The sequence below is a fragment of the Crinia signifera genome, chromosome 9, assembly GCF_055691185.1.
Source record: "Crinia signifera chromosome 9, ASM5569118v1, whole genome shotgun sequence".
NCBI classification, from domain to species: Eukaryota; Metazoa; Chordata; class Amphibia; order Anura; family Myobatrachidae; genus Crinia; species Crinia signifera.
The window spans coordinates 91,439,335-91,457,477 of record NC_139225.1 but is presented as its reverse complement, the minus strand read 5'-3'; the positions used below and the strand labels follow the sequence as shown (position 1 = coordinate 91,457,477).

General features: G+C 44.8%; 2 protein-coding genes across 2 annotated transcripts in view; both read left to right on the top strand.

Moving 5' to 3' along the window:
• Window positions 1-18,143, top strand: part of CHRDL1 (chordin like 1) — a 139,302-nt gene that overhangs the window by 109,971 nt on the left and 11,188 nt on the right. Inside the window, exons 5-7 of the mRNA XM_083159376.1 lie at window positions 3,587-3,654; window positions 6,044-6,218; window positions 13,125-13,319. Of these exons, the coding sequence (XP_083015502.1) occupies window positions 3,587-3,654; window positions 6,044-6,218; window positions 13,125-13,319 (438 nt within the window). The remainder of the gene's footprint in view (window positions 1-3,586; window positions 3,655-6,043; window positions 6,219-13,124; window positions 13,320-18,143) is intronic.
• Window positions 15,232-17,920, top strand: LOC146036651 (uncharacterized). The gene is made up of 3 exons (XM_083160582.1): window positions 15,232-15,301; window positions 15,795-15,863; window positions 16,160-17,920. Exons 1-3 carry the CDS (start codon window positions 15,256-15,258, stop codon window positions 16,846-16,848), a joined length of 804 nt encoding a protein of 267 aa, XP_083016708.1. The 5' UTR covers window positions 15,232-15,255; the 3' UTR covers window positions 16,849-17,920.

Sequence of the window (18,143 nt, the reverse complement as noted above, 5' to 3'; positions counted from 1 at the left end):
AACAAAAAAATCAGAACCCAAAACCCAAGAAATCCAAACACAAAACACTTAGGAGGTGTTTTGGCAAAACCCATTAGAACCCAAAACCTCAAGGTAATCAGAACCCAAAACCCAAAACCCAAAACCCGAAAAGTGGCCGGTGCACATCTCTAATTTGTGTGCAACATTGAAAAGAGGGGTGTGATGGTGCACGTGCACGCTGCTACAGTAGTGAGCATTGTAGTGTCCATCGCAACATTCTGGATAAGGGATGTTTAGTAAGCTATAAAGGATAAATAAAGCATAGTTTAATTTTGCTTAACACCCACAAATAGGTTGGTCAATGATGGTTATATGTGTCTGAAATATGGGTTGAAATACACTTAGATGCGAAATACACTTCACATGTAATGTTGCTATGGGCAACCAAACTGAGTGTCCTTCTTATTTATGTAGCACCCTCTACAAGATAGTAGACAGGATGTGATTGGCTGCCCATACCAACATGACCTGTTAAGTATATTTCACATCTTAGCAAATAAGACCCCATGGGCTGTATCACACCTTACTGTCCTATTATTCCAAGTATGGGAGTATTGACCTTAAACACTTTTTATGTGTATTTGGATTGGATGTGATAAGTAGGCGGCATGAACACACCACATAAAATGGGTACATTGCTGTATGTGCTATGTGCATGATTTAAATTGAATGCAAATTATGTTGTCAAAATGATATCAATTGGTATATTATGTATTCAGTGGTTATTTCTCTTTTTTAGGTGGCATGATTTAAAAAGCAACCTAAAGAAGAAGCTGGCAAGATGGTGGAGGCACAGCCAGACCATCGGGGCTGGCAGAATGCCCAAACATCTTGAGCTCACCTCCCTGGATCTCCTGGCACAGGATTGTGTGACAATCGAGGAGATCCGGGGAGTGGCCAATATGGACAGCAAGCTCCCAGTGGAGGTGTTTGCGGCTGAACTTGGAGGTAAATATTCAACGTGGCGTTTTCTTGTTGGCTTTCATTGTATTATAGCATGTGTCTAAAAAAAAACATTTCCCCCTATTTTTTAGACCAAGATGGGCCTCCACCATCCCCAGGCACTCCATCCACACAAGGACCTCCCATCCCTCAACTTTGCCATCAAACCATGGTCCCACACAGCCCAAGGGGGATATTGGGGCACAGCTGCTGGATGGCATTCTACAGCAGGGAGTGGAAGTGGCAGAGCAGCAGGATAGGACCCAGGAGGTCCTGAAGGCAATGGCTGCAAGTCAACAGGTCATACCCGAGCAAGACACCTGGCAAAATGACCTCCTTAGCCACCAGAATGACCTCCTCCGCCACAATAAGCTTGGGGCGGAGATGACCCACCACCAACAGTGCCCTACTCTCTGCCATTTCTGCCGCCAATCCACCTGCACCACTCCGTGCAGGCCGAAGGGGCACAACATCACCCCCTTCCTCAGCAGATGCCCCCCCCCCCCAACCCCCCAGCCTGACCAGGCCGAAGAGCTGCGGGCACAGCAAAGGGGCCACCCAAGCCCAAAAGTGCCTGAAAAAAATAATGTGGTGCCATCCGTATTGATCTCTTCCATGATTTTGTCCCTACTTTTGTCCTTTGTTGTGTGACCCAGCTCCTTGTGGCCAATCTACTTCCGTGCAAATAGTACCAAAATTGCATTTTTCTTCTCTTGAAATGCTATTTCTATGTTCCTTCATGTTGACCATGGCTGCCAGGATTCTTGGCTGATGCCCTGTCAGTGCTGGTGTGGTGTATCACTTGGGCAATCACCTGTTGTGTGAGAGATGATTCTGCTGATTCTATATTTTGTCCTGCCTGTGTTTTAATTTGAGTTATGTTCTACTTTGACATGATTATTTTGCCTGTGAAACAGAACAGGAAAAAAAATTAAATAAAATACTGATTTAAAGTGACCTTTGTGTTGTTAGTGAAATGATATATCTGCAGATTTGCAGCTAGATTTATGTGCAATGTTGGTCTCCACACCCATATTGTGTTGCATTTGGAGAGAGATGAAGGAATATTACAATATTTTTGTTTCAGGAATGAACACGTGTGCATTGGGGGAAATGTACTAAGATGGAAGTTCTATTTCACATGTGAGGTTGCTATGGGCAACCAATCTGAGTCTTCTTCCTATTGATGTAGCACGCCGTATGTGGCCCCTGCAGCTGGTCTGAGTGGCCTTGCCCACTCGCCCGGTGCCTTGCCGGGAGTCAAGTACAGGGGAATTCTTGCGAGAGGTTGGTAGTTCTCGCGAGATTCCTCTTAATCAACAGCAGCTGGAGACTGTCAGCCCTATTCAGCGGCAGCCGCTGGAGGGTGGGACGGCTGCAACAGGGCAATTTGCAAGATACATTTTTACATATGGCCCCCGAAAGATTTTTTTTCCCATATAAACGGCCCTTGACACAAAAAAGGTTCCCCACCCCTGTTGTAGAAGATAGTAGAGAGGGTGTGATTGTTTGGACATAGCAACATCACATGTGAAGTACAAGACACATTTTAAGAATTTTGGGCCAATGGCCATAAACAGTATTGATGGATGGTAAGGGATAAATGGGCAGGACAGGCCAAAACAAAGGCATCAATCATGTTTGATAACACATCCGTGAGCTTAGAGCACATGATCGTATAGATGCATAATCACATAATGGCTATTTTTGCATACAAAGATGAGAGTTGACAAATGTCGACTACTGTTAATTGTGACAAGTACTGTGATAAACACACTTATGTTTTAAGGGTGTACATGTAGCAATGGTGCAAGAGAACGAACATGGCATCCATAATAGATACTAATTTATTTCATGACACTTCTCAAACAAATGTTTGGTTCCGTGTGAGGCTGCAATGACTTAATGGGTTAATGCATTAAATATCACCAGAGGACTGGGCTAATTAAATTAAATTGACCAGAAGACTGGGGTAGTATTGTGTTCAGCAGGGAGTATTTTAGCTGCAGGGAGTACTGATTATCAGACCGAATGCGGTGCACATGAACTAATGCCCTCCGAGACATGAAAACTACTTGTTTGCACCGAAGGTTTTGGGTGTGTAGGGTCGCGGCTGCTCGGTGAGGAATCCGAGGGCACACCTACGAATTATTGACCACACCCATGTTGGCGCTCTGATTTACGCCCAGTTTTGCCCACTTTCAAACTGTGCCCATAGATACGCCCATATTGTTTTTTTTTGTGTAGCGATGTGAACGAGTTAGGAGTGCCGCCATTGCACATGCGCAATGTGTATCCTACGCATGCGCACTCTGCAGGAATACGCAATCCGAACAAATGTGTAGCTGTCCGACTCAATCTGAATAAGGGCCTAAATGTGGAGGCTGGTCACAACCTCTCTGGAGACTAGCCATACCACAAACATTGGCCCGTACCATTGCATTCCCCCGGTGGGCCCTTCTTGTCCCATTTGAACACTACATTTCCTTTTTCTAAACTTTTAATGATGTACCAATAAAGAAAAAAAGAACATAGGTTAATAAGATCAATAGAATTAATCTTGTTCTGTTTATTGTCATTTGATGCTGATCTCATGGGTTGTTTCCTCTTATTTCCTGTTTAGCTGATGGGATGTTATCGTGGGAGCACCATGAACCAAAGATATTTCGACAACCATCAAACAGAGAAGCTGTAAGTGGAGATTTTCTGATCTGTTGTACTGAGATATTATATGAATAGCTGTCCTGAATCGGATGCAGATATTAATACAATCACAGTTGTGATTCTAGTCCCGATTCAGACCGAGCCACAAAAGCTGGTAAAAGTATTTCGCAATTTCCGTACTTCTTGCATGAGCTTGGTGCCGGAACGCCTGAAACTGTTATCTTTGTGATGAGATGCTGATGAGGCGTTTGTGCAGAGGTGGCACAGCGTTTTCTAGGAGTAGCTCGGGTAACACGGACGGTGGCTGCGTGAGGTCACGTGCAGCCACTGCAGACCGAAACATGCCCGACCTGTATTTGGATTCGCAAAACATTTTGCATAACAGGGTCTAAATCAGGCCCTCTGTACACTGTTTAATGACAAATGCTGCCATCTGAGTGACTCAAGGGTCATGCAGAATGACACTGGCACCATGTTTTCTACAAATGAGATTGGAGACATAGGCATAGACACGCGCCACTACCAGTTACCTCAGACAGAACGGCATACTACTGTACTGTCAATCGATTTCTCACGAGTGTCCTCATAAAAATACCTTGGAGTGTGTGCAGTGTAATCTGTCATACGATAATTGCTCACTGCATAAATATCTGAACTATGGCCACATCTGAATCAGGCCTAGTAACCCTCTGTAGTCTTTAGAGCAGGCATAACCAACCGTGGTCCTCAAGGCGCTCTAAAGCTGGGTATACACTATTAGTAATATCTGTAAATCAAAAGCCACAGTATCTGTAAATCAAAAGCCACAGATATATCTACAGATGGTTCGGGCAGCGTGTTTTCCATTCACACTGCCCGAGTCATCGGGACTGACATCACAAATATGCGAGCACATCAATGGCAGCAGATTGCCCGCACACACAGCAGGATGTGCTGATATATCTTTAGATATATCGGGCATCGGATATATTGCACAGCTGATGTGATATATCTGTGAACAACGCCGTTCAACAGAGATATATCGATGGTACACACTGACCGATGATGCATCATTATATCTCAGCCGTTCAATCGAAAATGATCTATTCCTGAACTTCCCTGGTAATGTATGAATGCCATCACCTGTGGGGAGCTAGTTAATTGATAAGAAAGGTGTTTCACCACCGGTGATGGCAATCATACATTACCAGGGAAGTCGAGTAACCATCTGTACTGGAGCCTTGCTATCCCTAAATCAGCCAGTCAGAATTAGCAAAGCTAGTGCTGCTTACGGGATCAGTATGAAATCCCGGCGGCCGGAATCCCGACAAGGGGAGGCCGTGGATCGACACCCCCCCCTCCCCTGCGGGCTCGCTGCGCAGCGGGCCTGGTGCCTCGCTACGCTCTGCACACTAGTTTATTCTCCCTCTATGGGTGTCGTGGACACCCATAGAAGGACAACGTGCCGGCATTGCGGCGGTCGGGATTCCGGCATCAGTATTTCGACCGTCGGGATTCCGACCGCCGGGATTTGACCGCATCCCCTGCTTACACAATAGTCATCATCATCATTGTTAACAAACCCTCAAGTATTCACAAGAAATACCTGGGTCAAAGAATCAATCAGTGAAAAGAGTGGAAAAGTTGCTCTAAGGAAACAATACATTGACTCCTATTCCGCATCTCCACTTGCAAGGAGACCTATATAAAGCTGCAGGAAAATCTGTGTTAGAACATATGCAATGCTTATTTGGTGAACATGCACATTTGACTTAAAAAAAGATGCAGAGGACAGAGGACATTATACACATATCGGGGTAACCATTCAGCCCCCTCAGCATACCTCTGGGCATTTGGATATAAGGTGATATCCTCTATTGTAGTGACAGGGTTATCCTGTGCAAGCAGCTTCATCTGAGGTGCTTCTAGTAAAGTACAGTAGCTGCTATTTGCAATCAGTGGTACTACTTCTCCAAGGACACTTACTGTAACATCCATGTCTGCATCTTTGGCCTGTTGTCTGCAACTATCTGCTAATGCTGCTACAAAGCCTTTCCCCGGAGTACTGTACATCTGTGCATATGAATGTGTAAGGACTGAGACAGCCACTATAGATGAAATGCAAATTGCTATGTCTTTAGATGCATCATTAGTAGAGAGAACATTACCCAGCAAAGAATTTTCCAGTATGAGATAATAGAATAGTAATGGAAGAGGGTTTTCAGTCACAACATTTTTTTTCTTTGGTAAAATCCCCCCCCCCCCCCCCTGTATCAACTTGATATTTAAACCAGTCACAGGAGAACATGGAAATAGCAAAATACATTTTCAGATGGAAGAAATTGGTACTATCAGGTAATCTAGGTTCCTGATTGGATTTGTATAGTAATTCTTTTTAAATTATTGGTATTTTTCTGTTTTTTTGTAATTTATACAGAGACATTCTTACCAGCGATCTTATGATCATTTATCTGGCTCCAGTTCGCTGAGACAGACAGGAAGCTCACTCAGGTACCCCAGCACAAGAAGTAACCGTGGGGTCATGGCTGAACCACAACAAGCCTCAGGAACCATTGTGCAGATAGTCATCAACAGCCACAAGCATGGGAGAGGTATGTAGTCTTAATCTTACACAGGTATGTAGTCTTAAAAGGAGCTTACCTCCCAACAATGGCACTTACAGTACCAATGGTGAAAAAATATGCCATGATCACTGAAACTCTGCCCCAACTGCACCCTTAATTCAAACAGAAACACCCACTCTTTGGAAGACTTTGGGCAATTTTGCAGCCCACAAATTGTGACTTTCCTGTAAAAATAGGCATATTTGTATAATTGAAAAAGTTCATTAATTCAAATTAAAATGTGAAACTAATATATTATATAGACTCATTACATGCAAAGTGAGATATTTCAAGACTTTATTTGTTATAATTTTGATGATTACGGCTTACAGGTTATGAAAACCCCACATCCAAAATCTCTGAAAATTAGAATATTGTGAAAAGGTTCAAAAACGTAGGCTCAAGGTGTCACACTCTAATCGGTTAATTACTCCAAGACACCTACAAAGGGTCACCGAGCCTTTAAATGGTCTCTCAGTCTGGTTCAGTAGAATTCACAATCATGGGGAAGACTGCTGACCTGTTGTGCAGAAAACCACCATTGACACCCTCCACAAGGAGGGAAGGCCTCACACAAAGAGTGGAAGGGAAAAGCCTGGAAGAAAAAGGTGCACAAGTAGCAGGAATGACCACAGCCTAGAGAGGATTGTCAGGAAAGGGCCATTCAAAAGTGTGGGGGAGCTTTACAAGGAGTGAACTGAGGCTGGACTGACTGCATCAAGAGTCACCATAGACAGATCCTGGACATGGGCTTCAAATGTCGTGTTCCCCTTGTCAAGCCGCTGCTGAACAACAAACAATGTCAGAAGCGTCTTACCTGGGCAAAAGAAAAAAAAATTCTGGTCTGTTGCTCAGTGGTCCAACCTCCCAATGAGAGCAAATTTTGCATCTCATTTCGAAAACAAAGTCCCTGTGTCTGGAGGAAGAATGGCGAGGCACACAATCCAAGATGCTTGAAGTCCAGTGTGAAGTTTCCACAGTCTGTGCTGATTTGGGGAGCCATGTCATCTGCTGGTGTTGGTGCACTGTGCTTTATTAAGTCCAGAGTCAACGCAGCCATCTACCTGAACATTTTAGAGCACTTCATGTATCCGTCAGCAGAAAAGATTTATGGAGATGCTGGCATCATTTTCCAGCAGGACTTGGCACCTGCCCACACTGCCAAAAGTGCCAAAACCTGGTTCAATGACCGTGGGATTACTGTGCTGGATTGGCCAACAAACTTGCCTGACCCGAACCCCATAGAGAATCTATGGAGCATCGCCAAGAGAAAGATGAGAGACATGAGACCGAACAATGCAGAAGAGCTGAAAGCCTCAATTGAAGCATCCTGGTCTTCCATAACACCTCAGCAGTGCCACAGGCTGATAACATCTATGCCACTCTGCTTACAGGCAGTAATTCAGGCAAAAGGGGCCTGAACCAAGTACTGGAGCACATATGCATGATTATACATTCCAGACTGCCGACATTTCTGTAATTACATTTTTTTTCCATTGATTTCATGTAATATTAAAATTTTCTGAGATTTTGGATTTGGTGTTTTCATAACCTTTAAGCCGTAATCATCACAATTATAACAAATTAAACCTTAAAATATCCCACTTTGTATGTAATGAGTCTATATAATATATTAGTTTCACATTTTAAGTTGAATTACTGAAATAAAATATCTTTTGCAGGATATTCTAATTTTTGGAGTTTCACCTGTATAATTTAGCTTGATATTTCTATATTTAAATGTAATTCTGCATAGAAACCTTGTACTTACACATTCACTTTCACGGACATCAGTGGTAGCTGATTCTTCTTATTTTCTTTAAATAATATAGAAAGGATTTATTAAGCAATAACTTCTAAATAAACTATTGAACAGATGTTGGGGGTGGTTTGCCAAATTCTTAGCAAATTATATATGTGTCCAAATTGGCTAAAATCCTGAGTGTTATGTGCAGTTTATGTAGAAGTGTCCAAATTGTTAAAGAGAAAACCAGTCCCATCACATCTGTGAACTCAGTAGGGACGCCCATGGTGGATTAAGATCTGAGAGGTTGCATACATGACCTGCATTAGTTCGATTCAGTGTAACCTGGACTTTGTAGTAGCTGGCATGTTACACTACTTTACTAATAATGGCAACAGAGGACACATATTAGAATCACTTTCAAAACAAATGAAATAGAAGACTAAAATGTAATGTATAAATTCACAGGACTGGGGGCATGCCAGCAGTACCCAGAGCGCTTGTTATGCCCCCACATTGCTGGCAAATGAAAGGTGCGGCTCACAAGTGTTATCACACACAGCTTTGCTGAGGCCATGGCCCCCTGTTGGGACAACTGTGATGTTGGAGGGAATGCTTTGATCGTGTCTGGAGTTCCGTAATCTAATGCAGTAGTTCCAAAGTTTATGATTCGCAGAGCCCTAGAGTATCAGAATTGTTTACATGGCCCTATGACAAAAGTTTGTTATGGTAAAAAAAAAAAAATTGGTCCTATATCTCATCCTTATGTTGGATAAAGAGCACTAAATAAATAAATAATAATTATTATTATTATTATTTTGATGTGGTGAGGGTCAGGATTTACTTCTGTACATACAGTAGTTTATGAACAGCCTGTGCCACAAGCACTGGATTGCTTATTACATTGACTAGAAATAATGTGAATTGGTCTTTGACTACCAAATCCAAGGCACCCCTGCAAGTGCACCGAGGCACCCCATTTTGACACTGCACCCAGTTTGGGACCCACTGCTCTAGTCAATTTAAATTTTTGTTTAGTCATTTTGGTTACTGGAAGTTTATGTTGCCTGCATTGCTTACAAATAAGCCTTCTATTAATATATTGTTTTTAAAAATGGCAGTTACCAGTATCTGGGCAGTTACAATTATGCCAAATTAAAGGCTGTGATATCACGAAGTGTAAAAAAATACCTTTCAAATGCATATTTACTAATGTGATAAATTTTAATCAATTTCAGATCAATTCAAATCTTAGTCGATGTTGATTTTGTTTCATGTTACATGACCCTTCTATTACTGGCCAATAGTATATTGCATTATCCAATCAGTAATTATCAGTCTGCCATACATGCAGAATTGTCCAGTGTGTCTGCATCTGCCAGTATATGCGCTGATGTGTCCAGCCCCCAACATTGCCCCTATTCCTTCTCACATTGGGCGAGATTCACTAAACTAAAAATGCCGTAAAAACCCAGTTTTCGGGTTTTTTACCGCATTTCCATATGCAGCAAAGCCCCACTGCCGGGGCTTCGCTGCGGGGGGGTTACGCCAGTTCTAGATGAAGCCTATGGGCTTCCCATCGCGTCCCCCGCCAACCCGCACGCCCCCGCCGATTCGCGACGCACACCCCTTACCTGCTGCTGTGCTGCCCGGACCAGTGATCTTGTCCTCCCTGCACAGCTTCCGGGTGCAGGGAGAAGGTCAGGAGCCCTCACACAGCCGTGTAAGGGTTCAGGGAGGGAGGGGGGACCCGCAGCACATCGCCGCCCATCGCTTTGGCGTTAATAATCGCATATGTTACTGCATATGCATAGTTACATAGTTACATAGTAGGTAATTCAGAAAAAAGACTTGCGTCCATCTAGTTCAACCTGGTATAGATATCCATTGCTGATTTGGTAGGTTCTGGTATTTTACAGACAAATTATATTTCTTATTTGTACCCATTTCTTATTTGTATGCGATTATTAAAACTACGAGTGCCGGCGATGTGCTGCGGGAGGTATTAGAGAATCCCGCCCATTGTATGGGATGTTGACACAAATTACTTTACATGTTGACACTTCACATATCAACATGCAGTATGTTGACTTGGCCATATTGACAACAGACAGATTGTCAACATACCTTTTTGTGAATGTCAGCATGTTCCCTGATGACATTATATTCTATCTCAACTTTCTGAATGTCAACATTAAGACCATGGGCGGTATTCAATGCCTTTTTTTAGCATGTGCAGCAAATCCTGTTTAGGATGAGCGGGACCAGTGTGCAGTGAATATTAATGAGCGGCTCCCCGTCCTCTGCTGGCATATGCGTAATTTTTTTGTTAAATTAAATATATATTTATTTGCAGCAAGCACATGAATAAAAATAGCATGCCCCTTCACAGAATAAAATTACTGATTTTTTTACACCAAATTAAAAAAAAATATGGTACTTGTGTATTTTGGCGGCGCCCATCGCATCGCATACCATAACACATACGATGGTATGCGATGCGACGCGATATCGTACGATAGTGCACGATGGCATACAATTTTGAAATTGTATGCCATTGTACATGGCATACGATGCCATACGATGCGATGCGATTAAACATTGTATAAGCACCCTAATGGGTGCTTATACAATGTTAAGCACCCAAATGGGTGCTTACAATGTTAAATGCACCCCCACGCAACCCCCCACTATAAACGTGAACCCGAAGCGTGGCGAGCGCAGCGAGCCCGCGAGGGGCTGCGGTACGCGTCCTACGACCTTTTCATACCCCCACTATCCACGTCGGCGTGGAGTTGAGAATAGAATAGTGTGGCGAGCGCAGCGAGCCACCGAGCCCGAAGCGTGGCGAGCGCAGCGAGCCCCGCGAGGGGACGCGGATACCTTCACAGGTAAACGCGTCCCCTCGCGGGCTTCACAGGTAAACGCGTCGCCACGGACACCTGTGAAGCCCGCGAGGGGACGCGTATAACTGTGAAGGTATCCGCGTCCCCTCGCGGGGCTCGCTGCGCTCGCCACGCTTCGGGCTCGGTGGCTCGCTGCGCTCGCCACACTATTCTATTCTCAACTCCACGCCGACGTGGATAGTGGGGGTATGAAAAGGTCGTAGGACGCGTACCGCCGCCCCTCGCGGGCTCGCTGCGCTCGCCACGCTTCGGGTTCACGTTTATAGTGGGGGGTGGCGTGGGGGTGCATTTAACATTGTAAGCACCCATTTGGGTGCTCAAAAGCACCCTTTAGGGTGCTTATACGATTTCTGGTCGTATAGGGGGTCAAAATCGCGTCGCATCGCATCGCATGCCATCGGGTGCATGGCATGCGATGCGATCTGTTCGTCGTACGACGGACATCGGGGGCGCCGCCAAAATACACAAGTACCAAAAATATATTTTAAAAGATCACATTCCAGTTCACCTTAAAAAGATGGCGATTGCTAAACTGTGACACATGGTGAAAATCACGCTGAAAGCAATTCGCTAACCGAGCATTGAATTATGGCGAATGTAAGTGAAAATCCCATTATAAAACAACAGCGAATTGCTGCGAGCATGAAACGGAGAACTGGCCGGCATTCACTGTTCGCTTTCGGCGAACAGTGAACATTGAATAGTGTGAATCAGATTTCCAGTGAAAAAGATTCACCGCAAGGAGTGAAAACAGCCCGATTTGCTGTAAAAAACAGTGAATCCTGAGCATTGAACACTGCCCCATGTTGGCTTTATGACTACACCCAAAATAGTTTAGAAAATCAGGGTATATTGCGCTCTACCTGATGTATGTGCTTGGTGCTGCTAGTCCTAGGGGTTGTCCAGAACCCCTTTGGTATTGATTTTAAACAGGATGATGGATAGCGCACTCTGTGATCGTTTACAGTGTTGGTAAGTTTAGGGGTAGGGTGGGGGAATGGGGAGGGGGGGGGAACCCACAAGTCATTGCAGACCTCCAATAAGCCTCCTCCTAGTGAGTCGAGCGTGCTGACGTCACAAGCGGTGCGCCGAGACACGCCGGATCTGACAAACCGACAACTCGGGGCACACGCTGTCAGCGGACAAGTACCATCATCCACAACAGACGCCGCACCGATTCCGGCACGAACAGGAGCCTTCTGAACTCCAGGAGAACTGTTTGGATGGCACAACACATCCACTAGGAACGGGGTAAGAAGCGAGTTGCGGGACGCCGCTACTTGCGTATCTTTTTCCCCTCCAGGACTTCCGCACGCATTACCACTGTACACTAAACCTATTCTGGAGACTCCAGGAGACATAGTCCATTTGGATCTATGGTTTAAAGGTACCTGTTGGTGTCCTGATTCCCACGGGGCTCCTGACCAGCACAGACTTACGCCATCAGCAATTGTTACCTCCGTAACACTCAGAGGCAGCACACCACCCGCACCCATACTGCACCCCTATGAGGAGGTCCTGTTGGCATCCCTATTCCCCCAAGGGCTCCAAATAGGAACAGTGGGGTGATTCCCAAACACCCATTGAACTCATTAATTGACAGTGTCACCATTATCTCCTTTGGAGCACAAGCCCAACATATCGTATTATTATCTCCATTTAATAAATCATGTATTTCACCATAAACCTCTCTCTGACCATCATTTAAATACCCAGATAACCTTGCCAACCACCCCACTCCCTCCCTAACCCTTTTCCACCCACCCCAATCCCCCATTCCCCCTCCCTCCACATCACCCTCCCCCCTCCCCATTCCCCCACCCTACCCCTAAACTTACGAACACTGCAAATGATCACAGAGTGCGCTATCCATCATCCTGTTTAAAATCTACACCCAAAATAGAATATGTTAAGTTGAGTGAAAGTTAGTGGGTTATAACAACCTGAGGTGTAGATGGGGTAGGAATGTGGAAGAATTAGGTGGATGTGGAAAAGTGTGGAGATGTAGAGAATGTAAAAAGTTAAGACACTTTTAAAGTAATGCAAGAACATAATATCTTCTATGATAATTAGCAAACATATTTTATGACATAACGTTGGCAGTTTTCAGTTATATTTTAAAACTTAATTGTACTTTTTTTAACTATTGAACACTTCTTAAATTAATTCTGTATCCTGATAAATTACTCATGGAACAGTCCGCTATCATCCAACATGTGCTTGTATTTGCCATCTTCCCTGCAGTATGCATCTCAAATGGAAAAACATACTCCCACGGAGAGTCCTGGCACCCTACCTTGCGGTCCTTTGGAGTGGTGGAATGTGTGCTGTGTACGTGCAATTTCACAAAACAGGAGTGTAAGAAAATCAGCTGCCCAGAACATTACCCTTGTAAATTTCCTCAGAAAATAGATGGAAAATGCTGTAAAGTTTGCCCAGGTATGTCAAACTTCACCAGCAGCTTGTTGCATGTAAGAAGTGATGTTATAGTTGTGGCTGAGGCTGGATTGAAGAGTGTAAAATGTGTTTAAGTCGTAACTACAGACTTAAGCCCTGTACACACGCTTAGATTTGCTTTAGATTTGATGTTAGATTCAATTTTGTATTAGATCTGGCATTAGATCATCCCATTCTATTTGGCATTAGATCTGTACTTTTGCATTCGATTCGATTTCACAATGTAGGCACAATGTACTAATTTTATTTACTGGATCGAATTCGAGATTTCCTTGGCTGCACAGTAGATTTTTCTATTCGATTTTGAGAAACCGGGAGCGCGCATCGAATCGAATGCAGATCTAAAGTGTCCTAAAATCCATTCGATGTGGATTCGATTTTGCTCCTATAAGCAAAATCGAATCAAAAACAGGGAAAAATCTAAACACGTGTACACAGCTTTATACAAACCTTCAGCATTTGCAGGCAGTCTATGCACCACCTTTAGGCTAGACTTCACTTTCTCCCAGATTTGACTCCGTCCATGTAAATTTTGGCTCATTCTGTTTGGAATCATGTAAATTTTGACTCCATCAGTGTGAATTTGCACTCATTCCATGTAGTATAATGTGACTTTTGGCTCAATCTGAGCAGCATAATATGTAAGGGTCAAGTATTAGGGGCCTACTATTGTGTTTCCATGATGTATAAAAGGGGTATATGATGTGCTACAATACATGCAAAGACACACCCCCTTTTGAGTGACCATACCCCATGGGTGACATTCTATGGTTTGAGATAAATGCGCATGTTTTTTTAGCGCCCTTTTTGAAATCGCATTTTTTTATAATAATTCGCATATTTAATGTGATGCGCTTTGGAGGCTGAAAAGTGCGAAGTGGTGCGATTTGCGGCGAAGTGGTGCGAATTTAAGTAACAAAAAAGTGTGATTTCTTCCGCCGGTCATGTGCGAGTTTTGGACCCGATTTACAAAACTGTCTCCGCATGACTAAGAACCCCCCAACCTATTGGCCCACCTCTGTCCCCTCCATTATGCATCACACCCCCTATATAAAGGGGCATTGGCGCCATTTCACTCTTTGATAGGAAGTAAGGAGCATGGAGAGGAGCAGTGGCAGTGTGAGTAGAGGAAGAGGTGTTGGTGGCAGAGTGAGGAGTGGCAGAGGGAGCAGTGGCAGAGTGAGGAGTGGCAGAGGAACCAGTGGCAGAGGGAGCAGTGGCAGAGTGAGGAGTGGCAGAGGAACCAGTGGCAGAGGGAGCAGTGGCAGAGGGAGCAGTGGCAGCAGCCAGCCAAGTGGGAGAGCCAGCAGTGTGGCAGGCAGCATGGCCACAGCAAGGCCAGCCCCAGACCAGGCCCTGGGCGTCCAGCCCCAGCAGGAGGAGGTGGAGGATCAGTTGGCATCCCCATCCTATAGCCAAGACCTTGACCATACCCCACAGCAGCTGCAGGAGGGCCACATGTCAGAGGTGGAGGAAGATGGAGGTGAGGAGGAGGAAGACACTGGCATGGAGGAGGAGGGGCACATGGCTGGAGTAGAAAATGAGGTGGAGGAGGAGGAGGTAGAAGCTGGCCGCACAAAAAGTGACCGAAAGGTCAGATTCTCCTATGAGGAAAATGCTGCACTTGTCCGGGCTATCATGCCTGTATTTGACCGTTTACTATGCAAAACTCACCACAAGACCACTGCACAGCGCAAAAGGGCTATGCGGAAGGACATCACCCAGGCGGTGAACGCTGTAAGTCAGCACAAGCGCCTGGTCAGAAATGTCAAGAAGAGATTCAATGACATCAAAAGGCAGCTGAAAAGTAAAATGGCCATGGAGTTGGAGGAGGCCACCAAGACTGGCGGAGGAAGCCCCACCACTGTGTGCTGAGGTGAAGTTGAAGCGCATCATACCCCCTGAGGTCCTGCCTGGCATGCACGTGGCGGATACCGATAGGCCGCAAACGCCATCCAGAGCTGGTAAGTGTGACCACATGCAATCTTAAATAAACATGCCAATGTTTTCTAACTGTATTCTTCACTTAAATTGTTATGCTAAGTAAAGTGCTGCTGTGGAACTACATAGCCCGGCAAGGTGATGCACAAGAAATTGCCTGCTCCTACTTTCAAATTGCTCATAATGCTGGGCCTTGTAGTTCCACAACTGCTCATATTGATCAACACTGTAACATTCTTTCTAGCAGCCTAACATGTATGTGGCCAAAAACACAGAGGTGTCCTGGTGGTTTAGCTGCCATGCCTACATACCACAGATTATCCAATAGTTGTCATGTGTACAATAGTTTAATAATAATCTAACAAAATAATCTTGGGAAAAAAAAAATGTGGGGAATAAATAATGCAGTCCTTATCCAAAGGAAGTATTGTCCATTATTGTCATTTGAATGCATGTTTGCTGAAAATGCTTAGCCATTGCAAGGTACATAATGGCTGCCCATCTTTCCTTGCACAGATTGTCCATCCCGAAGTGCTGCGGCATCCAAGAAAAGAAGGCCCGTTGCTGCTGAATCTGTGGAAGCAGGTAAATGAACAAAAAACACACCATTACACATACAGTACACACACCCATGTCACATCAACAATATCTTGCACTACATTCATCTCCTGCTGCTACATTGCAACGGAAATGAATGTAATCTGAGCTAGACATGTGACTTATTACTAATGTCAATGTTACATGCTGTATCGGGGTACATGTGTAAGTACATAACACCCCTAGGTATGTGCGTCCAGCATCTCAAGCCCTTTCTAAAACAGTACAGAAGAGAGTCTGGCCTATATATGCATCAGTACTTACCTCTTCATCTGTATCCACAGGTGCTATACAACTAGGGACCAACCAAACAGATTCTTCAATAATGGTGTTAGACGAAATGGACATCATTCTTGAACCGGTGGAGACCTTTGCGGCAGAGGAGGAAATACAGACCTCATCACAGAGTGATCTTCCCCCAAGTGGGGTGTCTCCCAACCCACCCCCACCCACAAACACACCCCATACAGCAGCTTCTGCTTCCCAAGTAGCTAACTCCTTGGTCAATTTCAAGGACAAACAGATAGAATTCATGGCCTCCCAAAGCCTGCAAATAGGTAACATCCAGGGGTACATGCGTGACACATTTCTTCAATTACGAAAAATTGCACGTAGTGTACGGGTAGGTGTAGGCACTCATGTGCGCATTGCTAATAGTATTGACACCCGTTTTGCAGATCTAACTTCTGCTGTAAGGGAACAGAATAGCCATATTGGCAGCCTGGCGCAAAGTATAGCTGCACTAAGCCAATCATGCACAGCGCAGACCAATGCCTTAATAGGTATGCAGGCCCAACTACAGCAGCTGGAAGCCAATGTCGGAGGTGGCGCAGCATCAACTCTCAGCAGTGTATCTAGCACCCCAATAAGTGGCTCCCCCACTTCCCCACCCCGTCGGAGTATTAGGACCCGTGGTGGGCTGGGTGCAGGTTCTAGAAGTGGTGTAGGGTTGCCTGATGCTGGGAGAAGATAGCTCATATTTTGGATAGTTTTGTAATATGCAATACATCTTGTTACAGCCCCCGACAGTTTTTATGTTTCACTTACAAAAATGCAGATTGCTTCTGACATAGTAGACTGCAGTAAAAATGTCTAACCGCATACCATTGTGTCTGTGTATTATTTTTAAAACAATTATTGTGTGAATTATGACATATTGTAATGGTATATGACAATGGGATTGCTCTAAAGTAGTGTGGGGTAACTCCTGGCCCGTCAAAGGTTGTGGAACTACATATTCCAGCAAGCTCTGACACTCATGGTTTGGACTGTAATGGTTATAGTGTGTCAGGGCATGCTGGCACGTGTAGTTCCACAACACCAGTGAGCCATGTTTTCCAGCAAACGTAATTGATACATGTATCAAATGTACTTACAAGCTTGATACCAGCAAGGGATAGGTCAGCACCACCAGCTGCATCCGTTGGCCTCTGTGTATTAGGCTAAATGTGGGTGGAAACAGATGGTATTGGTCAATAATTTGTTTATGAGTACACTTACAGCACAGGTAGATTTTGGAGTACAGGGCACATGTGCTTACCAGAAAAGTAACGGCTGATGATGTGTGTGCGCACCAGATTCCCCCTCTGCGTACCCCTCACTACCCGAGGTGTGGTAGGTTGGGCTTTCTGCACGACTGCTGCATGTTCCTCCTCCACATAGGCAGGTTGGGACAGGGCTATGTTGTGCAACATGCAGCAAGCCTGGATGATCATCACTACTTTGGCAGGGTGGTAAAGCAGCGTACCCGATGACCTGTCCAAACACCGGAATCGACTCTTCAAAACGCCAAATGTGCGCTCCACCACATTGCGGGTTGCAATATGGGCTTCATTATACCGGTGCTGTGCAGGGCCCTCTGGGGAGCGCAAAGGTGTCATGAGCCAGGAAACACATCCATATCCTGAGTCACCTAAAACACAGATAGGAAGTGATTGCCTTATATGGTAAGGTATGTGTTTCTTTCAAACAGGACACACTGTTAGAAGAACAATATGCTTGTGAAACAGGAAACACACACATTAGGGCAGGTACAAATAAGGACAGACAGGGTAATATGTAAAAAGGTACTTACCTAGTAGCCAGCCCTCTGGCATTTGGTGGTCGATAAATCGGTTCCAGAGGGCTGAGTGTCTCAGAATATAGGCGTCATGGCAGTTCCCAGGAAAGCCTGCAACAACACTCAGGATTTTGAGGTGAGCATTGGATACAACCTGCACGTTCAGGGAGTGCCGCCCACGCCTATTGACGTAGATGTGGCCCCGCACG